Source organism: Zootoca vivipara, chromosome 12 (genome assembly GCF_965207765.1).
Source record: "Zootoca vivipara chromosome 12, rZooViv2.hap1.1, whole genome shotgun sequence".
Classification (NCBI taxonomy): Eukaryota; Metazoa; Chordata; class Lepidosauria; order Squamata; family Lacertidae; genus Zootoca; species Zootoca vivipara.
The window spans coordinates 18,435,605-18,462,091 of record NC_142595.1 but is presented as its reverse complement, the minus strand read 5'-3'; the positions used below and the strand labels follow the sequence as shown (position 1 = coordinate 18,462,091).

Here is a 26,487-nt window from a genome sequence, read left to right as displayed (position 1 = left end):
TTGTCTTGTATTTTATTCTGTCAACCGCACTGAGATCTTTTGATGAAGGGCACCATATAAATTCAATCAATCAATCAACAAGTCCTGTTCAGTTCAAAGGGGTTTACTCTTTAAACAATTTATTTAACTAAAACAAGAACATTATAGCATATGTATCCATGTTTGTTAACTGATGTGGTTAAATGGTTTAAAAACAACAACAACCTCACACACCTTAGATTGAGTTTTAGCACACATGAAAAACTTAAAACAAATCATTATTTCCTGATGAATAGCCTTTGGACTATAATTTAACTTAAATAGAAAACTATCTTTAGAAAGATTTTTCCTCCAAAAGAATTTTATTTTAAAAAAATCCAATTTAATTTTTTTAAAATTCCGATTTATTTTAAAAAAATCAATTGATTTTTATCCACCCTGGTTCTAAGGCATCGAGGAGGGATTTGGCATGTACCAACGGGGCTGGAGAGGGATTGGCATGTGGTTTCAAACGCTCGGATTGTGCTCTAAAACACTTTCAGCAGCTCTGAGCCTTTGGGTGGGTGAACCTGGCGGCTGACTCTTAAGAAATAAACATACAAGGGAACAGGTGAGGTCTGTGCTTGGAACCTGATGCCGCAGTAAATGTGTTGGCCTTTAAAGCACCCATCGCCAGCCCGGTACCCTCCACATGCAACTGCCCCCAGCCTCAGACAGCAGAACGGATGGGCATTTCAGTCCAGGTACATCGGGAGGGCGCCAGGTTGGCAAAGGAGGCTTCATGGTGTCACGACACTCCTGTGTTTTGTTTTCTTGCTGCGGCACACTCACCTGGCTCCCTGCGTGGGCTCAGAAAAGTGTAGCACAGGCACCCCCAAACTTCGGCCCTCCAGATGTTTTGGGACTACAATTCCCATCATCCCTGACCACTGGTCCTGCTAGCTAGGGATCATGGGAGTTGTAGTCCCAAAACATCTGGAGGGCCGCAGTTTGGGGGTGCCTGGTGTAGCATCTTGTCAGATTTGCCTGGGTCTTTAATTTCTGTTTCCCTCATTCCCCTTTTCTTCCTCTCCCCCCCTTTTTTTTAGGAAAGGGTTTTTGTTTTGTTTTCACTTCCTCTGAAGGTGCCGCTGCTTTTAAGCGGCTTGCACGAACTTTGTCCTACTTTGAGGGAAGCACGTGATGAGGGCCTGTTTGTTTGCTTCGCGTCACCCTGTTCTCACATCCCTTCACAGTTGCCGGATTAACGCGGCGTAGGAAAACCGTGATTCCTCCACAGCAGAGCAAAGCGCCAAGTTGATTGCTGCAGGGCCTCTCTCCCTCCCTCCCTGCACCCACCCAGTGCCCATGCTGGCGTTGAAACCTGCCTCTTGCCTTATCAGCGCCTCCCTGCTACACTTTATTATTAAAAAATAATAATGCAGCCATCTCTCCCCCCCCCACCTTTTGTTTGAAAAGTTCAATTTGATTTTGCACAGATCAAAAGCCAAAGGGGAGATACAAGTGGAATATAGGTGATGAGGTTGTACATGTACATGCACACAAACACAAATATGTATTTATACATATGTACATAGAATCAAAGAATCTTAGAATTGTAGCATTGGAAAGAACCATGAGGGTCAGGTAAGTCCAACTCCCTTGCAAGGCAGGAATCTTTTGCCGAGTGTGGGGCTCAAATCCACAGCCCTGAGTGTTGCTCAGTCAGTAGAGCATGAGACTCTTGATCTCAGGGTTGTGGGTTCGAGCCCCACGTGGGGCAAAAGATTCCTGCATTGCATGGGGTTGGACTTGATGACCCACACAGTCTTTTCCAACTTTTTGATTCTTTGATTCTGTGGTCTAAAGGTATGTGTCTCTCCTGTTGCCTTAACAACAACAACAATTAATAATAATTTTTTATTATTATTAGGAGCGTCTACACCCCCCATTGTTCTGCCCGGACACTGAGGTCCAGTGCTGAGGGCCTTCTGGTGGTTCCCTCATTGCAAGAAGCTAAGTTACAGGGAACCAGGCAGAGGGCCTTCTCGGTAGTGGCACCCGCCCTGTGGAACGCCCTCCCACCAGATGTCAAAGAGAAAAACAACTACCAGACTTTTAGAAGACAACTGAAGGCAGCCCTGTTTAGGGAAGCTTTTAATATTTAATAGATTATTTTAATATTCTGTTGGAAGCCGCCCAGAGTGGCTGGGGAAACCCAGCCAGATGGGCGGGGTACAAATAACAAGTTGTTGTTGTTGTTGTTGTTGTTATTATTACCCAGCCCATTTGTCTGGTAGTTGTTTATTTCCTTGACATCTGATGGGAGGGCATCCTACAGGGGAGGTGCCACTACTGAGAAGGCCCTCTGCCTGGTTCCCTGCAACCTCACTTCTCGCAGGGAGGGAACCACCAGAAGGCCCTGGGAGCTGGACCTCAGTGTCCTGGCAGAACGATGGGGGGTGGAGACGCTCCTTCAGGTATACTGGGCCGAGGCCGTTTAGGGCTTTAAAGGTCAGCACCAACACTTTGAATTGTGCTCCGAAACGTACTGGGAGCCAATGCAGGTCTTTCAGGACCGGTGTTATATGGTCTCGGTCTTCACATACGCAGTCCATGAAGGCTGCAGGCAACTCTTCACAAACTTCTCCATCCCAGTAGTCCCTACTCTTCTTTCTCTCTTCCTCCTACCAGGTACGTGCAGAGCTTGCTGGACATCATGGTGTTCCTGGACAAAGACCCTGAGGACCAAGGGACGTTGGGACAGTGAGTTTGGGTTTTGGGGAGGAGGGAGGAGGCGGTTGAACACAGCGCATACAAGAACCCCACCTCACAGCATCATTGTAAAGCCACTTTTTACGTGACATCTTTCCTGTATGGAGAATGTCAACAATCTTGTTTGGAGTTGCTGCAGTACTTGGCTTTGGTTTGCTCCCACTGGAACGTGACTTGGGAAGTCAGAATAATATTTTGGTTAAATCAATATAATTTAGCTTTGCTTGGGAAGCAAAAGGTTTGTAAAATTGCATGGGAATCATTCAAAATGATTGACAAGGACTTTCAGTTATGTATCAATATTTATTATTATTATTTAGCATTACCTGACCTTTTCGGAAAGTAAAATTAAAATCCGAAAGCATTTTCATCAGACATAGACCTACCACAAAAAGAAGTCCGTTCTTAAACCGAAACCGTTCTTAAACTGAGGCGCGCTTTCGCCTCCTGCCACTGGTGCCCTTCCACTGTTCGGATTCCATTCTTAGACCGAGGTAAAGTTTGCAAACTGGGACACTACTTCCGGTTTTGCGGAATTCGTAAACCGAATCATTCGTAAACAGGACTGTTCTTAAACCGAGGTACCACTGTAGCAGATTGTAATTCCTCATCCCCCCTCCCCAAAAAACCATATTTTAAAGACCCTTCATGGAAGGAATCTGCAGAAATTATGTTTAACAACCCCCCCCCCAAAAAAATAATAATAATGAGATGCCCTAATGGGGTGGGGTGTGTGATTTTCCTCCAGCACACAGTGAAGAGCAGGAGACCTGGACCTTTGTCTTGTCAGGAAAATTTGAAGGGAATTGCTCTGCTCTTAGACAGAAGACCTACCTCCCGTTTTTGAGATCTCCTCTTCTTCTCCCTCCCCCTTTGTGGCCTGTCTCCTCCCAGATTCACAAACGCCCTGGTCACGATCCGTAACCGCCACAACGACGTGGTCCCCACCATGGCGCAGGGTGTGATCGAGTACAAAGAAGCTTATGGGGATGACCCCGTCACCAACCAAAACATCCAGTACTTCCTGGACCGCTTCTACCTGAGCCGCATTTCCATCCGCATGTTGATTAACCAGCACAGTGAGTTCAGTGGCAGCCATCTTGGATTCCTGCCCAACCCTCACCCTCCTTGTTCCTGGTCTGTAACTTCTGCAATTCCTTTTTCTTTTATTTTTGCGAATTATTTTGTTATTAGTTTTCCAAAAATTTGACACATTTACATCCAATTAATACAAATGCAATACAAATCTAAAGTTGTCTTCCCACCCTATTTTTCGTGGCAGTTCCCTTCTCTCCCCTTCTTGCTCCCCTTCAGTGGTGCTGTGGTGTAAACCACTGAGCCTCTTGGGCTTGCCGATCAGAAGGTCGGCGGTTCGAATCCCTGTGGCGGAGTGAGCTCCCATTGCTCTGTCCCAACTGCTGTCAACCTAGCAGTTTGAAAGCACACCAGCGCAAGTAGATGAATAGGTACCTCTGTGGCAGGAAGGTAAACGGCGTTTCCGTGCCCTCTGGCTTCCATCACGGTGTCCCGTTGCGCCAGAAGCAGTTTAGTCCTGCTGGCCACACGGCCCGGAAAGCTGTCTGTGGACAAACTCCGGCTCCCTCGGCCTGAAAGCGAGATGAGCGCTGCAACCCCATAGTCGCCTTTGACTGGACTTAACCAGCCAGGGGTCCTTTAACTTTTTTTTTTTTGCAATAATTTTCATTAGTTTTCCTTATCCGATATCCAAATTCATTACTCGTACACAACATTTATCTTAACTTTGTATATACAGTGGTGCCTCGCTTAACGAATGCCCTGCTTAACGAAATGATTTTTCGAGCGGAGGTTGCCTCGCTATACGAATTCGTTTTATGAAAAATTCGACTAGTGAATCGCGGTTTCCCATAGGAATGCATTGAAATTCAATTAATGCGTTCCTATGGGCAAAAAAAAATCAAAAAACATTCAATGCATTCCTATGGGATTCGCTAGACGAATTTTTTGTTATAAGAAAAGACCCGTGGAACGAATTAAATTTGTCTAGCGAGGCACCACTGTACATAAATTTCCTTCAAAGAACAAGAATGAGAAAAGTACAAAAAAAGAATACCAAAAGGTGAAAAACAAACAAAACAAAACAAAAACATAAACAAGCTGAAAACGAAAAAGAAGAAACATTTCCGTAAAGCTAACATTAAAATACAAATGCAAAAAAGTGACTTCCACACTACCTTCATCTGCCAATTAGGGTCATACTTTAACTTGTGCATTTTATCATTCTTTCAATTTGTATAGTATTATTTTATGCACGGTGGCTGGCCGTCTGTTTTATTGATTGTAGCTTAGAAATAATTTATTGTAATTATTATGAGTGGAATTCTGTTTAATTTTTATATGCTGATTTATTATTCTATACTATTCTAACGATTGTTGAATGTTACTTTATTTGATGTAGGTTGTTTATTTTAAAGCTATGTTTTATTAACACATTTTTGTATTGCATGAGGGTGTTGTAAGGTGTACCTTCTTTGTTTCTTCAGCTTGTAAACCGCCTTGAGTATTTTAAGATAGAAAGGCGGTATACAAATTAAAAGTGATGATGATGATTTATATATTAAATCATGGGTCCACTTTGATCCAGGGTGGGTGGTCCTTTACCTTTACCTTTTACCTACATACTTTACTTCCCAATCCTTTACTTAAAAGAGTTTAAAAATTTATCTTCCCCCCCCCTCCTCCTGCATTTCCTGGGGCCTCTCACCGCCTCAAAGTGAAGTCCCCCATGCGTGGGGCAGCCCGACCCCCGTTCCTTCTGATGGCCCACCACGGTCCTCTCATGCCTGTCCTGCCATGCTTACCACATGCCATATGGTCTCTGCCTTTGTTTACTTCACCCTTTCCCCCCCTCACAGCCTTGATTTTTGACGGCAGCACCAACCCGGCCCACCCCAAGCACATTGGAAGCATTGATCCCAACTGCAACGTCTCGGACGTGGTCAGAGGTTGGTGGGCTTTTACGTTCTGTGTCTCCCCCCCCCTCCTTCCTGCTCCGTCCTGAAAATGAATGAACTGAAGCTAAAATGCAGCAGAACCTTGGCTTTCGAACGTCTCCGTTGACAAACATTTTGGTTTTCAAACGCTGTAAACCACCCAGAAGTAAGTAAATGCTTCGGTTTTTGAACACGCCTCAGAAGTCGAAAATGCCACGCAGCTTCTGTATTGTGTTTTCCACATGGAGGCTTCTGTATTGAGTTTTCAAACATTCCCAAACTCAAACGGTCTTCCGGAACGGATTACGTCCAGAAGCCGAGGTACCACTGTACTATGTTCATTTTTCACATGGTATGCTTCTTCCCCTGCTCACCCCCCTAATATTCTTAAGAGGGTCTCTTCTCTTCAGAGAGTAGCTGGAAGTAGGGGAGGAAATGGAAATGGAATTTGCTGCCAAGGAATGTGGTGGAGTCTCCTTCTTTGGAGGTCTTTAAGCAGAGGCTTGACAGCCACCCGTCAGGAATGCTTTGGTGGTGTTTCCTGCTTGGCAGGGGGTTGGACTGGATGGCCCTTGTGGTCTCTTCCAACTCTATGATTCTATGAAATGGTCCTTGTTTCCTTTCACTCCACAGTTTTCATCTGAAATCTTTGGCGCAGTACTGCACCCAGAGCTCGGAAACTGCCCTTGCTAATGAAATTCCCTGTGGCAAAATGCGCCTAGAACAATGGGAGTTTCGAACACGGCCCTCACTTGAGGGCAGTGAGGAGGATTGCCACATGAGAACAGGCCTTTTCAGGAGTCTGTGGAATTCTCTCCACATGCCTGGTGCCGTCCTTGTCGACATTTCCACACCAAGCTAAGACTTTTCCAGTTTACCCAAGGCCTTGGGTCAATTAATGTTGCCTCATTCGCAACTGTCTTCAAAGGCAGCCCCACATGCAATGCTTGGTGGTAGTCTAACCTTCAGGTTACCAGGGGCACAGACAACCGAAACCAGGCAGTTCTTTCATAGCCGAGTTTGAGCAATTCAAAGGGAAATGCCAAGAAGCAGAAGCGATACAACTCACGCTGTCTCCTATTTCTCTTTTTATTACTTGGCGAATGGTGATTTTACTACTTGGGGGGGGGGCAGCTGGGTCTTTAAGGGGAAGACCAGGGGAAAATTCATACCAGCCTGCAGCAAAACCATCATGTTAAAAGAGTTCCAAAAGCAGAATGGGCTAATTAGATCTAAAAACTTGTTAAAACAAGATTTAGAGTCACAGACTGACAGATTGATAAAATGAAGATGGACAATCAGAATTATGAAATTGGAACCAACAAGCAAGAAAGCAGAATATAAATAAAAGACATGACCTCTAGAAACCAGGATATGGGGAGTCCCTGGAAATTATTTAATTTGGAATTTATAATTGGTGATAATGTATATGATTTGATATTTATAATTATTATTATTATTATTATGACTTGTTTATACCCCGCCTGTGAGGGACAAGGGATACAGGGAAGTCCCTCCCATCTTAAGTTCCAGCCCATCCCCAAGCGCTGGAGAGAGTAGGGAGAGCTCTGCCTCTAGCGAAGAGTCAGGAAGTGGGGTCCGAGGCTCAGGCAAGGTTGCGGAGCCCATGCACCAGGTGGGACAGGAAGTGGGGGGCCCGGGGGGAAGGCCAATCCCCCCAACTCCCGAATTGCGACGCAAACGTAGGGGGAAGAGGTTGGGTCTCCCAAAGCTTCTGTGCTGGAAGAAAACGCGCCAATCGCCATTCGGAGGTTCTGACACCTCACCTTAAGGATGCATATTTACCGCTCTGAACACTGTAAATAATCAGCACTTAATAAAAGCCTAAAAAGACCATGCTGGAGTCGTTACTCTAGAGTAGCCATATCAGGCCCCCTGACAGCAACCTCCGAATCTTTTTTTGGCTACTTTGGAGTGCCGCGATGAGCGCGCAAGAGGCTGAGCATTGGAGGCTGGAGGCTGAAGCAGCGAAGCAGGAGCTACGGAACCTTACAGCGCAGGCACAGCAGCAATTGCATGCCGCTCAGGAGGAAGCGCGCGGGGCGCAGGAGGAGCTGAACAAGCTGGTGGACCAGGTGAGGACAAAAGAGGAGACTGAGAAACAGCTAAGGGTGATGGTATTAGACCTGCAGAAGAAGTTGGAAGAGGAAAAAGCCGCTAGAGGTGGGGGGGCGCCCCAGCCGCAGCTAGTCCAAGTGAGAAGGGGACAGAGCCTAGTCACCAAGTTTAGCGGCGACCCTAGGGAGTACCTAGGATTTGAGACAGAAATAAATTATGCGCTGGAATTGCATGCAGCAGAATTCCCAGATGACGCGCACAGAGTCTCCTTTATCATAGAGCATTTGACGGGGGCCGCCCGAGAATGGGTAAGACCGCTCATCGCGCAAAAAAATCCTTGCATGAAGAACGCAAAACTATTTCTAGAAGCTTTAAAAATAATGTACGCTAGTGACAGTGAAATGGAGGCCACTAAAGAGGAGCTTCATAACTTAACACAAGGAAAATCGACAGTTAGGGACTACTGGGCGAGATTCACCATGCTGGTGCACAAACTGGGGTGGGATCTGCAAAGTGAGCCAGTGAAATCAGCCTTCTACCTGGGTTTGCACGCAGACGTTAAGGATGAGCTGGCGAGAGGTCCTAAACCGCGAACTATGGATGAGTTAAGCAAAGCGGCGCTAGCGAGACAGGAATCCAGATGGAATGACAAACAAGCGACGCGCGCAGCAAAGCCTTGGTTCCCACGCTCCCAGGACAGACCACATCACCAAACCCCACCCCAGGGCCCGCCCCCAGACCAAGCCCAGAGCCGGAACCGATGGAGATCGGTGGAGCGCGCGCGCGCGCGGGGGCTTTTCAAACCCCGGCGGCGCCAAGACGCAAGGAGGGAAGAGGCGGGAATTGCTTTCTCTGCAACTCCCCCCGGCATCGCGTCAGAGACTGCCCTCATCGCAGGGAGTGGCAAGGAAAGGCGGGAACGGTTGTACCTTCCCCCACTGAAGCAGCACCACAGCAGGGAAACGAGACAGCCTGGCTGCAGGAGACAAGGGGCAGCAGCCAGGCACAGTTAGCACAAACCGGCCCCAACCCACCCACCCGCACAGCGAGGAGCAGCGACAGCCCACCCCCCCAGAGCAGGGGTGGTTCTAGAAGTGACGCTAACGCTCCCAAATGGCTATCCCCTGACGGTACTCGCGTTAATTGACAGTGGTGCATCAGCCAACTTCTTCTCGAGAAACTTTGCAGAAGAGCACCAGATCCAACTTCTGCAGCTGGATTTCCCCCTGCACGTCTCCACCATTGACGGCAGGGAGTTGCTGGGGGGGGCCATCACCCACCAGACCCCCCCCCATGAGAATGACGGTGGGACGACACTCAGAGACACTGGCATTCAACGTCACCACCATCTCCGACCCCCCCCCATCGTCTTAGGCATGAGCTGGCTGGCGTGCCATGACCCCTCCATCAGTTGGCACCAGAGATGCATCACGTTTGGATCGGACTTTTGTCTGGAGCATTGCATGCAACGCCAACCTGGGGAGGGGCCTCCCATCGCCACAGTGGCCACCATGCACGTCAAGGGGGGTGAGGCAATACCCAAACCGTACTGGGACCTACAGGAGGTCTTCAGCGAAGCGGAGTCCGACCACCTACCCCCACACAGGTCCTTTGACTGTCAAATCAACCTGGTGCCAGGGGCCACGCTACCTCCAGCCAAGCTGTACTCCATGTCAGATCAGGAACTGGAGGATCTGAGGGAGTTCATCGACAAGAACCTCAAGCGGGGGTTCATCAGAGAAAGCAAGGCAGCAGGGGGCAGCCCGGTCTTCTGGGTGGACAAGAAGGACACGCAACAGCGCCGTCTGGTGGTGGATTTTAGACGGCTCAATTCCATGACGGAACCGGTGGCTTTCCCAATGCCCAGAGTGGATGATCTGCTGACAGCGGCACGCAGGGGCAAGATTTTCACCAAGCTAGACCTGAGGGGGGTGTACAACTTGATCAGGATCCGGGAAGGCGATGAGTGGAAAACCACGATGTTCACGCCACTGGGCTCTTTTGAATATCTGGTCATGCCCTTCGGTTTGCAAGGGGGCTCAGCATGCTTCCAGGCCTTCATGCACCACGTCCTGGGGTCCCTCCTCTTCAAGAAATGCCTGGTCTTCCTGGATGACATCCTTATTTACTCCAATGACCCAGAGCAGCATGTGCAGGATGTCAGGGAGGTGTTGCAGCGCCTGAAAGAGAACCACCTGTATGTGAAGCTGGAGAAATGCAAGTTTCACACCAGGGAGGTGGACTTCCTAGGTTACAAGCTGTCAGACGAGGGGCTAGCAATGGATAAGGACAAGGTGCAGGCCATCCTGGACTGGCACAGCCCCAGGACGCGCAAAGATGCCCAACGCCTACTAGGCTTCGCCAACTTTTACAGGAAGTTCATCAAGAACTTCTCTCGCGTTACGGCTCCCATCACGGACTGCCTAAGAGGCAAGCAGAAGTTCAGGTGGACTCCAGAGGCGCAAGCAGCGTTCGAAAGCCTCAAGAGGGTGTTCGCGTCCGACCAGAACCTGTTCCACGTGGTGCAGGATGCGCCCCTACGCGTGGAAACCGACGCTTCAGACAGGGCTTTGGGAGCGATCCTGTTGCAACTGGATGCCAACAGAGAGTGGAGACCCTGTGCCTTCTTCTCCAGAAAGCTGACCCAGCCAGAACGCAATTACACGGTGTTTGATAAGGAGCTTCTCGCGATCCACGCTGCGTTCCAGCATTGGAGACACTTCCTTGTGGGCGCCAAGCATCCCATTCAGGTGTGCACGGACCACAAGAACCTGGAGTTCTGGAGAACGGCCAGGGTGCTCAACCAGCGGCAGATACGATGGGCAGAGTTCTTCTCGCACTTCAACTTCTCCATCCACTACATACCAGGGGAGCAGAACGTCAGGGCGGATGCCCTCTCCCGCAAGCCGGAATACATGGAGGAGGAGTTGCCACCAGCACCACGGCACATTTTCCCCCAGTCCGCATGGGCCTGCGGAGCAGCAGTGGTAAGCGAGGCAGAGCTCACAGCACTGACGGCAGCAGATGAGTTCGCCACCCGCATCTTCAGAGAGCTGCGAGGGGGGAGGGAGCGGGCAAAAGACTTTGAGGAAAGGAGGGGGTTGGTTTTTTACAGGGGAGCCCTGTACCTGCCCACCAAACAGCTAAGAGGTAAGGTCCTCAAGCAGATGCACGACAACCCGACGGCGGGTCATTTCGGAAGGGACAAAACCACTCACCTAGTCATGAGACACTTCTGGTGGCCAGGAGTGCGGGAGGATGTTCGGGATTATGTAAGGGGCTGTGACACCTGCCAGCGAGCAAAGGTGGTCAGAGCGCCACCAGCAGGTTTGCTGGAGCCATTAGCCACACCGCACAGGCCGTGGGAAGTAGTGTCCATGGACTTCATCACAGACCTGCCGTCGTCCAGGGGCAAGACCGCAGTGTTGGTGGTGGTGGACCTCATGTCCAAAATGTGCCATTTTATACCGTGTGCCAGGGCGGTCTCGGCAGAAGAGACAGCCAAACTGTTTGTTGACCACGTATTCAGACTGCATGGATTGCCTTTAAGAGTTATTTCGGATCGTGGCCGCCAATTTGTTTCCAGGTTCTGGCGGCGGCTAATGAACCTCCTGCAGGTGGAGGTCAGCTTGTCTACGGCTCGGCACCCGCAGACCAATGGACAGGCGGAGCGAGTCAACGCCATTCTGCAGCAGTACCTGAGATGTTACGTCAGCCAGAGGCAAACGGACTGGGTGGATCGCCTGCCACTGGCAGAGTTTGCCTACAACAATGCGGTGCACGTCTCCACAGGGGTGTCACCCTTTAAGGCCAACTACGGGCGCGACCTCAGATCTTTCCCGGAGAGGGAGGGGGAGGAGGAGGAAGAGGGCCCACAGGCAGAGGATTGGGCAGAGGACCTGGAGACGGTGCACCAGCAGCTCAGAGAACACTTGGAGAGGGCCAAGGAAGCGTACAAGAAGGGGGCAGATTGCCACAGGCGACCGGGGGAGGTCATCAGGGTGGGGGACAAGGTTTGGTTGTCCTCGGAAGGTCTTCCCACCAGGGGGCGATGCAAGAAGTTAGCACCCAGGAGGCTGGGCCCCTTCACGGTCACGCAACAGGTCAACCCGGTAGCCTTCAGGCTAGCACTGCCTGAGGACATGAGAGTGCACACAGTGTTTCATAGATCCCTGCTGTCGCCGTACAGAGAAAGCACCAGGTTGCGGGACAGTGATCAGCCTCCAGAGGGAGGGGGGGAGACGGGAGACGCCCGACGACTCAATGAGGCAACGGAGATTTTAGACTCACGGAGAGGGGTGAGAGGGCTGGAGTATCTTATGGCATGGGAGGATACTCCGCCGTCCCACAATGAGTGGATACCGGCCACGGAAGTACCTGAGGAATTTTTAGTGGAAGAGTTCCACGCCCTTTTCCCCCACAGACCCAAGCCCTGGCACATGGAAAGGGAGGAGGAGGGGGAGGGGCGGGAGGAAGGGAGAACAGGCAGCAGCTCTCCATGGAGATGGGAAGCGGAATTTGAGGATACGGAAGAAGAGGGGTGGGTTTCACCAAGGTCGACTACGTCAGAGGCAGGAGAAGACTGGCAGAACATTTTTAATCCCACCAGCTCTGACGCCACAGACTTTTTGGGATTCCAGTCTTCTCAGGGGGAGAGGGAAAGATCGCCAGATTGGGGGAAAATTTTCACACCCACAGGCTCTGACACCACGGACTTCTTGGGGTTTCACTCGTCCCCAGCAAGCGGAGAGCCCTTAGGGAGGGGGGTGGATGTGAGGGACAAGGGATACAGGGAAGTCCCTCCCATCTTAAGTTCCAGCCCATCCCCAAGCGCTGGAGAGAGTAGGGAGAGCTCTGCCTCTAGCGGAGAGTCAGGAAGTGGGGTCCGAGGCTCAGGCAAGGTTGCGGAGCCCATGCACCAGGTGGGACAGGAAGTGGGGGGCCCGGGGGGAAGGCCAATCCCCCCAACTCCCGAATTGCGACGCAAACGTAGGGGGAAGAGGTTGGGTCTCCCAAAGCTTCTGTGCTGGAAGAAAACGCGCCAATCGCCATTCGGAGGTTCTGACACCTCACCTTAAGGATGCATATTTACCGCTCTGAACACTGTAAATAATCAGCACTTAATAAAAGCCTAAAAAGACCATGCTGGAGTCGTTACTCTAGAGTAGCCATATCAGGCCCCCTGACACCGCCCATCTGGCCGGGTTCCCCCAGCCACTCTGGGCGGCTTCCAACAAAATATTAAAATACAGAAATCCATCAAACATTAAAAGCTTCCCTAAACAGGGCTGCCTTGAGATGCCTTCTAAAGGTCTGGTAATTGTTGTTCTCTTTGACCTCTGTTGGGAGGGCATTCCACAAGGTGGGTGCCACTACCGAGAAGGCCCTCTGCCTGGTTCCCTGTAACTTTGATCTGATTTGATATTTGATCTGATTTGTTAAGAATTAGAAGATTTTTGCTGGAAAATGAATTGTTGTTGCTGCTGCTGCTGCTGCTGTTAGCAGACTGTGCTCCTGCAGCAACCTAAAATGTTGGGTCTTTCTTCCTGCCACAGATGCTTATGACATGTCCAAGCTCTTGTGTGACAAATACTACATGGCGTCTCCTGACCTCGAGATCCAGGAAGTGAACGGTGAGTCCTGCAGGGGGCAGAGCCAGAAGGCAGGTGGCAAGATTGAAAAGAGGGTTCATTTAAACTCGGGGTGATAAAGGAAAGATGGGTGCTCCGGGGGTGCATAGGCCAAGAGCTGGTGGGGATCAACCAAGGCCGTTGTCCTAACTCTGCTTCACCTGGGACCAAGCCCATTGTACTCAGCAGGGCTTACTTCTGAGTAGACGTACTGTGCTTGCAGGCCAGCTATGGCAGGTATTCTCAACTGCAGACAGGTTTCACAAGGCTTCCTGATATACAGAGGTGCTGCTCACTCCTCCACCTGAATATGAGGCTCATAATCTGAAATTTTCCAGAGATGGGACCTTAATTTACACTGGAGTGTAATTTTGGGGGAACGGGCTTCGTAATAACATTTCGGCGGGTTGGAAAATGCCCCAGGTGTAGTCTGTTTTTGTTTTGGACTGCGTAACGTTCTCTCCAGGCTTCCGTTTTTAAATGAAATAAAAGAGGAAGTCCATCCTTTCGGCTCGTAGAGCAACTCTTGGCCTCATTCATTTCCTCCCCCTTTTAATTCAGCCTCTGGAACAGGACCTCACCCATGGCTTAGTAAGTAGATCATTCAGTTACCAGGCTGTCCTGAAGGTTAGCATTGTGGCTCAGTGGCTAAAGCTTTGCTAGAATCCCAGCTTCCTTTCTTGTGGCTTTTTTATTATTATTATTTGCCTCCTAAACCAAACGATAGCAGCTCCCATCCCTTTACTCCGCGGCATGGCATGGAGAATTCAAGAGGTGCAGCTCTTTGCAACGTGGAAGTCACAGTAACTAGGAGATCCTAGTTGTGTGGCAATGTCCCTCCCTCCCCGTGAAATAAGACACAAGACACAAAGAATTGATTTTAAGTGGGTGAAAAGGCCACAACTTTATTGGTTTCGGATGTTGAGCGGTATTGGCTTAGGCATTGGAACCTAACTGGCTACATCCGACTGTAACCCGTGTGTTACAGTCTGGGAGAAATTAACCACCAGAAAGGAGCTCAGTGATGTACATCTACTGGGACACCTCCTGTGGCCACCGTTGGGGGGTGCCATAAGGCCCTGACCGTTCTGGCTGGGAGCAAGGGGGCAAAGAGGCTTAGTTCCCGCCTCTGGCTTGTTTAAAAGAAGTGAAGCCCCGCCTCCCGGCTGACCCTATTGGTCGGCCCGGGTCTGATGGAGGCAGGAACTCCCACCTTGCGAGGGGGCTGAGCTCTCAGCCCCCATCGCGAGAGTTCGGTCGGGGCAAGCCCACAACACCACCTCCGTGGGATCCGGAAGTGGTTTTAACGGACAACTTAGAGTAGATGCTTAACTTACCTCTTTCGTCAAGACTTGGGGGCATCTTTGCATTTTTATTTTTTTGCATTCAGGACTGAATCGGTTTAATAAGGATATTGGTTTTGGAGTTTTCCAGTATCACAAACCCTGCATTTTCTAATAAATACAGAGCAGCCTTTTGACAGAACGCAAATACTGATCTTGAAATAATAAAAGACAGAAAAACACAAACTCTCGACTGGTATTTTTCAGCGGTCATTTGCAGTCAAACAATCTCTCCCTCACAATCATGTTCATTCTGGAAGAGACCTACAATTTATTAACAATAGGTCTCTTTTTTCCTGGGTCTGCAGTGGGAGATCAGCAAGATAAACTAGACAGGGGCAGATAGAGGTTCTGCTTCTCGGGTATCACCGATGGGTGAACAAACCACTTTCATCACCCATGTATTAAAGCATCCAAGTTCTACTAACAGCAGACAACCCTGATTCACGTAGAAGTCTGTCAAAAACTATGAAGCTACGATGCCTAAATGGAGTGAGCATCCATGTTCAGGAGCAGTATACCCCGGATTTCAGTTCAAATGGGAGGGCTGTTGCAGTCATGCTTGGCTTGTGGGCTTTACAGAGGCATCTGTTTGGGCCACGATGTTGGACTGGAGGGATCCTTGCTCTGTTTCAGCGGGACTCTGCTCAGGGTGGTAAAAGCCTTTAGCCCACAAGTGGACCCTCCCAGGCATCCAATAGTATTTGGGGGGGGGGGGAGGGAGAGTCCAGCTCATGAAAGGGGAACACATATCAGCACACATTTGATATCAGACAGCCAAACGGTTGCATTCTGCCATTGAGTAAATGCACATCACCTCCAACGCTGCTTTATACTAGCTTGCAAGACCTGATGGTTCTGCAGCAACTAGAATTACGTACAGCCGTACCTTGGTTTTCAAACAGCTTAGTTCTCAAGCGTTTTGGCTCCCGAACGCCGCAAACCTGGAAGTGAGTGTTCAAGTTTGCAGAGTATTTTGGGAAGCCGAACGTACGACGGGGCTTCCGATCGTCTGCAGGAGCTTCCTGCAGCCAGTCAGAAGCAGCGTTTTGGTTTCCGAACGTTTTGTAAGCCGAACGGACTTCCAGAACGGATTCCGTTCGACTTCCGAGCAGGGCCGGATTTCGGTTTGATGAGGCTCTAAGCTACTGAAGGTAACGGGGCCCTTTATATGTCCAGCTGTCCTTTGTCAACAACAAATTGTCACTGTTTTCTGTGTTGAATATATGCCATATGGTAATTTATGGACCTAATAGGCCCATACACAACACAAAACACTGCTGCTGTATGTAGGTTTTATTTGATTTGTTTTTTATCGTATATTTTGGAAAATTTACATCCAGTTATTTAGATTGGGGGGGGGCCAAGGGAGTAGGGCCCTAAGCTATAGCTTGTTTAGCTTATACAGTGGTGCCTCGCTTAACGAATGCCCTGCTTAACGAAATTTTCGCTTAACGAAAGTTTTTTTCTAGCGGAGGTTGCCTCGCTAGACGAATTCGTTTTCGTCTAGCGAATCGCGGTTTCCCATAGGAATGCATTGAAATTCAATTAATGCGTTCCTATGGGCAAAAAAAAAAAATTCAAAAAAAATTGAATGCATTCCTACGGGATTCGCTAGACGAATTTTTTCGTTATAAGAAAAGACCCGTGGAACGAATTAAATTCGTCTAGCGAGGCACCACTGTACGTAAATCCGGCACTGCTTCCGAGGTACGACTGTAGAGGCATTTGGGGATTGTGCTTGTGGGAAATGGGAGCAATTTTGTGCGTGCAGAGAGAGAGAGAGAGAGAGAGAGAGAGAGAGAGAGAGAGAGAGAGAGAGAGAGTCAGGGACTTGGGAAGAGCAACAAACTGTGCATGCTGGGGGGGGGGGACGGACGGACGGACTTGCAAAGAGCAATAGAAACGCTGGCACGTCAGCCTGAAGGGGAGCTAAAAGAAGGAAGTCTTGGAGGGCTGCGAGCCAGCCAGGGAGGCAAGCAAGGAGCCAGGGGAAAGGCCTCGGGGAGCAGGGAAATGGCTGAGTGGCTGAGGCATCCTGTATAGTGGCATGGCGGCATTGGGAGTGTGGTGTCTTGGGGGGAGCCCGAACATCTAAGCTTGAACATGGAATCTGTGTGGATAAAGCAGCATTTCTGAAAACTGGCAGGTAAATGCAGCAGGAAGCATGGGCGACTTGCACGTGGCGGGTTGGTGGAAGGGAAGGTAGAGAACAGCAGCTGTGCTTTCAATGACCTCCTCTCCTCTCCTCTCCTGCTTCCTAGCTAACCACCCCGACCAGTCCATCCACATGGTCTATGTCCCATCTCACCTGTACCACATGCTCTTCGAGCTGTTCAAGGTAACTCTTCCCTGTGGTTTTGATAATAATGATACCTGAAGGATTGTCTCCACCCCCATCGTTCAGCCAAAACACTGAAATCCAGCTCTGAGGGCCTTCTGGCGGTTACAGGGAACCAGGCAGAGGGCCTTCTCGGTAGTGGCGCCCGCCCTGTGGAACGGCCTCCTATCAGATGTCAAGGAAATAAACTATGACTTTTAGAAGACATTTGAAGGCAGCCCTGTTTAGGGAAGTTTTTAATGATAGGTGTTCTATCGCTTTTAAAATTATTATTAGTATTGTGTTGGGAGCCGCCCAGAGTGCCTGGGAAAACGCAGCCAGATGGGTGGGACATAAATAATAATAATTATTTATCTATTTATTACAGTCCAATAATAACCTCATTATAGCAATGCCAAATTATAATACAGTTACTAATACCAATCATTGGAAGTCTCTCTTTTTGTTGTGTATTCTGGCATGGGAAGCGGAATCCTAATCCCTTCGTGGATCCATAGCGAGCTGTTGGAACAGGCCTGCTTGCATTGCCTTGATGACAGTCGGCCATTTTTCCCCCAGCATGCATTTCCTTGTCATCCTTAATGGCCGACTGCTGCAGTACATTCTAACTGCAGGAAGCAAACCTATGGCAGTTGGGTGTGCCCTTTTAGGGGCGTGAAGCTTAACTCTTCCAAATTTATTCAGCGAAGGGTCTTAAAAATATGCTTTGGGGTGTGAGGAATTCCAGTCTTCTGTTACTTTTGTGGTTGGACAGCATTTAGCTTGGTAAGTCTAGGTTTGATGAAGAATAACCTCAGCTGCTTTTAGAAAACCAAGTAGTTTTGATTTTACCTTCTGAAAATGTCAGTTAATGCTAACTAATAATAATGACATATAACTGCAAGTACTTGGGGATCATTTTTAATGATTTCTATGCAATTTTACCTGCAGTTTACTTACCGAGCAATGCTAAATTATATTAATTCAACCAAAGTGTCTTTTGAATGCCCAAATCTTGTTTAGGGTTGCCAGACTCAACAGAGGACAGGACTTCTGTGCCTTTAATTGCCCTGCTCTCTTTTGAGTCTGGAAACCTTAAAGAGAAACCAGCAGACCCTTTGTTTAATTTCCAAGCAAAGGGTCTGCTGGTTTCTCTTTAAGGTTTCCAGACTCAAAAGAGAGCAGGGCAATTAAAGGCACAGAAGTCCTGTCCTCTATTGAGTCTGGCAACCCTAGTCTTGTTGCAACTTTTTTTGGAATTTGAAAGCTGAAATATTCAACCCAGTGGGGCAGGGAGGTCTGGTTTAGAAAAGCCTGGCTAGGTGAGACGTGGTTTGTCCGTTGTCTTCCAGAATGCCATGAGAGCCACCGTAGAAAGCCACGAGTCCAGCCTCACGTTACCGCCCATCAAGGTGATGGTGTCGCTGGGCCAAGAAGACCTCTCCATCAGGGTAAGCGGGGAGGCTGGGAAGGGAGGAGTTTCAGAAGGAAATTGTCTAGCGGCAGTAACTGCCCCCCCCTACCCCATCACAATTGATGCTATTTCCCCTCCCTGTCTTGGAGCAGATGAGCGACCGCGGAGGCGGGGTCCCTCTGCGCAAGATAGAGCGGCTCTTCAGCTATATGTATTCCACAGCACCCAAGCCAGAGCTGGGGACCGGAGGGACGCCCCTGGTATGTGCTCTTAACTGGGCTCAGAGTGGTGTGCGGGAGAGAGAGAGAGAGGAGACCCGTTTCTAACCACATTCCTGTCCTTTCCTCCTGCTAAAACCAGGCTGGCTTTGGGTATGGCTTGCCAATTTCCAGACTCTACGCTAAGTATTTCCAAGGTGACCTTCAGCTCTTCTCCATGGAGGGGTTTGGGACTGATGCTGTCATCTATTTGAAGGTGAGTTGGGTCTCGTCCTTGTCTTCCTTCCCCTACCCGCAAATGTGACTTCCTTCTCTTGAGTGCCGATCTGGTTTCTTAATTGACCCATTGAGGATCCATTCCTTTCCTGCTTCTCGGGAGAGATGAATGTTCTTTTTAACTGCTTTGTCTTTTTGTGGATCTCTCCGCCATGGGCTGTAGTACCGGTAGCTGTTATTATCACTTTGGGTTCTTTACCCCACTGTTCATCCTAAGGTCCCAGGGCGCAGGTTGCCGCAATTTAAAATCCAGTACAGTGGTACCTCTACTTACGAATTTAATGCGTTCCGAACGCACATTTGTAAGTCGAAAAAAATCGTAAGTCGAATCCCATAGGAATGCATTGGGAGAAAAAAATCATAAGTCGAAGCAACCCTGTCTAAAAATTCGTAAGTAGAAAAAATCCTACCTAAACTGCATCCAAGATGGCGGACGGAGCTCCGTTGGTAAGTAGAAACATTCGTAAGTACAGTTATTCGCAAGTAGAGGTACCACTGTATTAAAGGCAGATTGAAACAATATTTCTCAGGTAAAAATTTTAAACCACAAGGATGCAGTGGCGTGGTAAACACGGCCAGGTAATGAAAATCGTAACACACGTTCGAAACGAAAGCTTAGGGATGTTTGCTCTGCAGGCCATCCACTTTGGAGTAGCTCAGCTGAGCCCAAGGACTTTTGCACTTCATGCTCTTGAGGTCATTTGCCTTGGAAACAAAATCAGGGGCAAAGAGTCCACGAGTGACATCCGTTGGGTCATTGCCTCATAGTACCTACGAAAGTGGGCATGGTAGGGAAACTCTCCTCCTGTTGGCTGTGAGCCCCTGACTCTGCTGCTTGGCGGAATCCTCTTCCAACTTCCTGGGTTGCCCGGCCAGCAGCAGATCTTTGAATGTAACATTTCTGGTCAGGTGGACGGGCGTTAGCTTTGCCACATGTGTTTCTTTTCCTGTCGGCGGCTTCTTCTGAAAGCCCTGAAGGGTCACTGTGAATTCCAAAAGAAGCCCAGGCTAAGAGGACCTTTGTTTCGGATGCATGTTTGGGTTAGGAAGAACCTCTACGGGAATTTTTGTGACCCTCCTTCGGCCGTTGACCCTGCACAAGAACTCTATATGAGCCTCCTGTTGCTATTAAAATAGGAACTGTGGGAAGGCTGTTGCTTTTTCTGTCTCTCCCTCCCCACACATACCTTTTTAAACACACACACACACACACACACACACACACACACACACACACACCAAAGATACAACCTGGCATTGGAAAAATCTATACTACTACTATGCCCATCTCCCTGAGCCAGTTTCGCCAGTGGTTGTGTAGAATTATCAGCCACTAAGGGTCCTTTAAGTTGCCCCAGGCAGGACAAAGATAGTCAAAACGACACCGGGGTTGAGTTCCAGAGAAAGAATTTAATTTCTTATTAATAAGAGACTCAAGGTGGTTAGTTCCACGACAAGAGTAAAGAAACACAAATTGCAAAGCTCCCTTATACCCTTCTTTTGGGCTCTTTCCCCCTCCCTGTAAATGTGCGCACGCAAGGGGGTCACGCACGCAAGGGGGTCACTAGTACACGTCCTGTGCGTAAACACATGCTGGCTTAGGCAGGGGTAACTTAAACAGGGCTATAGGGGACAATGGTGATTTACGCATCTTCCCCCCTCCTTCACATCGTCTATGCATAGCGTCAATTACTTATCTCTGGCTGGCTCCTGTGCCCTTGGGTGTGTTCCCTGTCTCCGGCAGCTAGGCATCATACCCTTTTGATAAGAGAATCCTTTTGTCAGGAATGTTTTCCTTTTGCAAGGCTGTTCTGTCTTCCTGCAGCGTCTCCTCCTCAAGGTTCTTACATCATTGGGGCCTCTGGCATAACGCAGAGTGTAAGGGTAAGAGTGTATAGACTATGAGCCAGGCCCTGCTTTGGGATTCAAAAGTCAACTTTTTTACTTGGTTCCCCTCTGAGCTTTGTACAGGTATAATACAGGGATACATTCATTATGCAGCAATAATGAGCTGCGTCCAATTCACATGGCCATCATCACCCTCTCCAGTTGAGGATCCTGGGAGTTGTAGTCCAGCATCTGCAGCGTACCACGTTGGCTCTCCCTTTTAGAGTGAGCTCCCCAACTTGCAGGGCCCACAGGGATCACCTGTTGGTCCCTGTGGGCACTGCCAGGTACAGGGGGTTGAAGCCACGGTGCGCTAAGGCTGGATCGGGCACTTACAGCCCTGGAGCCTGCCATTAGGAGGCGCGTTGGCCGTGCACCTGGCCCTGCCAGGAGCCCCTTGTCCCACGCTGCTTTTGTCCCTTTCCCAGGCCTTGTCAACAGACTCTGTGGAGCGGCTTCCCGTCTACAACAAATCGGCTTGGCGCCACTACCAGACCATCCAGGAAGCCGACGACTGGTGCGTGCCCAGTACGGAGCCCAAGAACACCTCCACGTACAGGGTGACCTAGGACCGAGACTTTTGCTTGCTCGAGGGAACAGTGTCTCGACGCCCGGCCTCAGTGGAGGCACCAAAACTTTGGGGCGGGAAAGAGAAAGACGAGATGATCATCACCAGCACAAAACCACCTCATTCCGCAAGAGCTCGTGGCTGGCCTGGCCTGCAACCCTGGAGCCTGGCAGCTTCTCAGATTTGATTTTTGGAAGTGCATAGCCTAGATCTCCTTCACAAATATTGCCACAGCCCCGCATGGAACTTATTCTCCTTCTCCCTGCCCCACCCCCAGAATTGCCCTCTAGCCTAGCCAATTGGAGTTTGCCTTCCACGAGTGGTTTGGATCATAAGTGTTTTGCACACCATATTATTATTATTATTATTATTATTATTATTATTATTATACCGTAAAATGGAAGAGCTTAAAGGACTGGGCACAAGATTGAGAGAAGAGTCAAAGGGGGGGGAGTCTACAAGAAGAAAAGGATGGCAGAGCAGCTGGCTCATGTGGGCTGTGTTCATTTCCCGACATGGCGGACAGAGGGGAAGTGGCACCTATAGGCAGATAAGCCTATTGAAATGAGCAGGCAAGTTTGAGAAAATTCAAGGCCACCTGGGTTGCTTCTCAACGCAAGCAGAAGAGGGAGGGGGAATGGTACACAGAAACCCTGGTGTTACATTCTGTACTTTCCCCAGTGTGTATGACTCCCCAGCTAGGGAGGCCTGACATGAAAAAGAGGCCATTTTAACTGCGGGTTGGGTAGGTGGGCGATGGGTACCCAGATTAGGGGCAGGCAGACCATGGGTGTGCAGTGGGACCTCTGCCAGCATTTGAAGGAGGTCTCAGAATTTCACTGGTGGCTCCCCGCTCAAACGGCTTGTCCACCCACCATTGGCTGAAAGGGTTGGCTCATGTTGGTGTGCTTCCCTTCACGGTGTGTGTGGGGGAACCCTGCACACCCCATTCTCTGCGAGCTAAAGCGTTGCCCCCGAACGGGGTGGGCAGTTTGGGCGAGCCTTGCAATGGCAGAATTCCCACGTGATGCTTGCAGGGGCCACACAGAGCTGTTAGGTCGCTTGAGGTGCTGTAACAAAGCCTTGTGGGGAAAACATGGTGGCATAAGCAACTGGGCCTAGTTCAATGGGTTGTGGTGGGTGAAGGAGAGGCTGGGGTGGGGAGTGTTGAGGGCCTCCCCCTTCAACTCCAGTGGAGCAAGTGGGAGTCTCTGCCCAGAGAAGAAAGAGATTGTCTCCTCGACCAGCTGCATACGGTGCGTGGAAGGGATGGGCGGGAGTCACTTGTTTGCAGTATCGGTGCCCAGTTTGTGAGGTATAAAGACCGCATGACTTCCCTCTGCCATTCCTCCTCCCTTCTCCTGCCGGGGTCCCTCATTTCTGGTCCTCGTTCGAAGCAAATGGTGATGGGTTTGTGGGCAAAGTGTCCCCATCTGACTCCTGCCATTGCTTTCCGTCCCGGTCGCTTCCCCAATTCATCTAAGCAGGAATCGCCTGCGCCCCTCCCCCAAATTCTCCTGATCTCACCTTTTGGGCTCCCCAAGCAATTGCCAGCCACCCTTTGCTTGGAGCCTCCTGCATGGCATGCTCTCGAATTGTCTGGAAGTTTCCATGTGCATATATATAGAGGGAGAGAGATCTATTTTATTCTCTGGGTGGAACCACGGACACAAAAATGCCACAGTATTCTTTGCTCGCTGATGAACCATCGGGGGAAAGAACCATTAAATTTTTAACCCTACTTCCCTGCTTGTGTGACACGTTGCTTTATTGCGGATTGACTTTTTGGTGTTGGGTTTTCGTTGCCCCACATTTACTGACTTTTCGAGGAATTGTGGAACAGAAGAATGCTCCGTTAGAGGCTTGGTTCGCCCCCTTGTGCTTCTGAAGCTCAGATTTGGAGTCTGTCCCTGAATTGCGCTTAGCTAGCAAGATGCAGGTCATCGGACAGATTCTTGGTCACTGGTTCCTGTAATGGCGCTTTCCCCTCCTCTTTGGTTTTTGGAAGAAGCAGCCGCTAGGGTTGTCGTGTGAGAAACACAACATCATGCCTCAAGCTGCCTGTTCTCATCTCTTTCCTCTGTGCTTCGTGGCTCGAGGAGCTACAGAGTGAGGGGCTCCATTAGATGTGGCAGAAAGCAGCAGAAATCCTGACTCATCATTAGGACGTGACTGTAAAGCTTGCAAAAATGACACCACCTATTCACCAGATGTGTGTGCATGTGTGCGCACAATGAATGTTTTCAGCATTGGCTCAAACCATGGTTATGTTTGAGTAATCAGAATCATCTCTCCGAAAGTCTTCCCATGTGGTAGAGCATCGTGAAGGCTTTTGGAGAAATGGTGTTGACTGAACTCCGAAAACCTGGAAGTAAATGCTCCAGTTTTCGAACATCAAGCCGCACCTCAGTTGTCGAACGGTTCGGAAGCTGAATGGGCTTCCGGAATGGATTATGTTCAACAACCAAGGTTTGGCTGTGTACAGTGGTACCTCGGGTAAAAACGCTTTGGGTTACAAACGCTTCAGGTTACAGACTCCGCTAACCCGAAAGTAGTACCTCGGGTTAAGAACTTTACCTCAGGATGAGGATAGAAATTGCGCGGTGGCGGCAGCAGCGGGAGGCCCCATTAGCTAAAGTGGTACCTCAGGTTAAGAACAGTTTCAGGTTAAGAACGAATTAAGTTCTTAACCAGAGGTACCACTGTATATTGAGCCAAGCAGGCATTGGGAACACACACAGACACACACACGGCCAGTGGGCAATGCTAGTGAACAAAAGGCCTGTCCAGTAACACACGAGAGCCGCTGGGGCTTGCCGGCTTCTCAGGAGACCTGTGATTGTTCCGTTGGCAAAAAACACAAAAATACATGCAAGTGTAAATAACCACCCCTATTATCTCAGAGACGGAGATCAGGTGGCCTTCCCAATGACGTCGGACTCCTTTGGCTCTGGCTGGCATTAGCAACGGCCAGGAATGATTGATGTTGGAAGCCCAGGACCATCTTGAAGGACACACTTTTCCCCCATCCTGCTTAAAAACCGGGACTGTTGGATGATGCAACATTAGGGCATGTAGAAAGATCCATGCCATTGATATCCCGTATAGTTTGGCTCCTTCGATGGGGATCGAGTTACAGATTTGTGCTTTGCTTTTGTCATCCCGCGGAGAAGAAAAGAAAAACTCCCCATGGGAAAGGGGCTCTTGGCTTGTTCCTTCCAGGGACGTCTACCCACCGTCTCTTTTTCAGGCCTCTCTGACCCAAGGAGCAGCACTTTGGCTGTCCACAAGCAATACCCTTCAGTCATCGGGGCACTCTCAGGAATACATGTCCTATCAGCAAGCTGCCAGGTATGGCTTCCCTTGCTTTATTTATTTTTTATTCTGGAGCAAAGCCGCTGAAGAGCACCCAGTCCTGGCACGTTCTTCCTGCCGGCGTGGGCAAGCTGAAGCAGCAGTTCAGGGAGTGTCCTTGAAGAGGGACTTCTCCTTTCCTGTCCTTTCTTTGGACGCCAAAGGATGCTCTGCAAGGGCAGGTTTCTGAGACGCAATGTACCCGGTGCAAAGGCGTTGTGTCTCCGCCCACGACCGCTGGTCCCAAGGTGTGTCTTGAGTTGGTGCTTTGCGTCCCTTTGATGTTTGGAGCTCTTTCCTGTTCCCTGCAGCTTCAACTTCTGTTCTCTACAGGCGCCAAACTCCCAGTGTCATACGCATGGATTTTAATTTTTTTAAGTCCTCTTATTCTACCAGCAAAGCTCGTGTGTTTGTGCTCCTTTATTGCATGGAGTTGTGTTCTAAGAAACAATAACCATGGAACATGTGCTCAGCGTGTGTGGACATCCCTCTGTGGACTATTGTGCCTTGAGTTTTGAAGAAATAATAGATCCAAATTGCCATATTTTTTCGTCGATAAGACACCCCCATGTATTTTGGAGGACTCAGTTTTAAGAAAATGGGGAGAGATGGCCCATGTATAAGACGCCCCCTAATTTTTGACATAATTTTTAAGGGGGAAAACCTAGTCTTATACATGGAAAAATATGGTATCTTCCCAGATACTGCAAGTTCAAGGTGTGACAGCCTGTGTGGGTAGGATCCTAGAAGCTAAGAGGCACACACTTACCCGTTGCGGAATCATGGTTCAGTCCAACCCGCTGCAATGCAGGAATCTTGGCTAAAGCGTCCATGACAGATGGCCGTCCAACTTAAGCCATCAACTTATTTAGACTTTTCAGAACTTGCAAGTAGTGAGATCACTGAGTGACATCACAGCAGCCCAGGCAGTGACAACTTGTGCCTATCACATGACTTTGAAAATACATGGAATTTTTCGTATATAAATCACACCGCAGCCTGACATTTCCAGCTCTAAAAATAAAGCAGGCTGGAATTCACACTGTGATGTGGGTATAGGAGTCTGTGTCCTTGCTATGAGTTCACAGAGAAACACAAGACCTAAGCTAGTAATAACAACAACAATAATAACATTTATATCTGGCTGGGTTGCTAAAACAAAGACTTTGCTAAAACTCTTAGTGGGTATGATCTGCAGAGTCTTGAAGAGACGAGATTTAACTGTTACAGAAAGGGCATGGTTTGCAACACTTAAAATCTAGGTTTCTCTTCCTCGTGGCCAGGAGAATTCTTTTTTTATAGGAGTAGGAGCAGAGCAGGGAGGCCCAGACGTTCTCCAATGAAATCCTAAAATTAAAACTTGGCACATCAATGTTCACAGCACTTTAAGAGGCAGAACCTCCCCACCAACTGGATATGGGGTGAGAAACCACCTGACAACTGGCTGGTTGTTGGGTACTTGCAAAACCTTGCGTAAGGGACTTTGACAGGTGTCAATCACCAGGTGTCGGATAACTGACAAGTGGGCTGTCCCAGCCACCTGCTGCAGTTGATACACGGAGGTGAGAGGAGATAAGGATCCACCCCATCAGGATAAAAACAACCCCCCCATCCATGATCTAGATAAGGTAAGGTAATGGTAAAAAGATCTAGAAAATGCTTACAAGAAAACATAGCTGGAGTTATGAGGTCC

General features: G+C 49.2%; 1 protein-coding gene across 4 annotated transcripts in view; it reads left to right on the top strand.

Annotated features, from left to right (window-relative positions):
- PDK2 (pyruvate dehydrogenase kinase 2) overlaps positions 1-23,181 on the top strand; it is a 31,053-nt gene extending 7,872 nt beyond the window's left edge. Inside the window, exons 3-12 of one of the 4 annotated variants that reach the window (XM_035134351.3) lie at positions 2,653-2,724; positions 3,628-3,812; positions 5,628-5,717; positions 13,340-13,417; positions 13,976-14,005; positions 17,022-17,098; positions 18,430-18,528; positions 18,644-18,751; positions 18,852-18,965; positions 21,301-23,181. In XM_035134351.3, coding sequence (XP_034990242.1) covers positions 2,653-2,724; positions 3,628-3,812; positions 5,628-5,717; positions 13,340-13,417; positions 13,976-14,005; positions 17,022-17,098; positions 18,430-18,528; positions 18,644-18,751; positions 18,852-18,965; positions 21,301-21,441 — 994 coding nt within the window. In that variant the 3' untranslated portion in view covers positions 21,442-23,181. The remainder of the gene's footprint in view (positions 1-2,652; positions 2,725-3,627; positions 3,813-5,627; positions 5,718-13,339; positions 13,418-13,975; positions 14,006-17,021; positions 17,099-18,429; positions 18,529-18,643; positions 18,752-18,851; positions 18,966-21,300) is intronic. The other 3 variants (XM_035134352.3, XM_060281421.2, XM_088655678.1) reach the window with 3 other exon arrangements.
- The last annotated feature ends 3,306 nt before the right edge of the window (positions 23,182-26,487 follow it).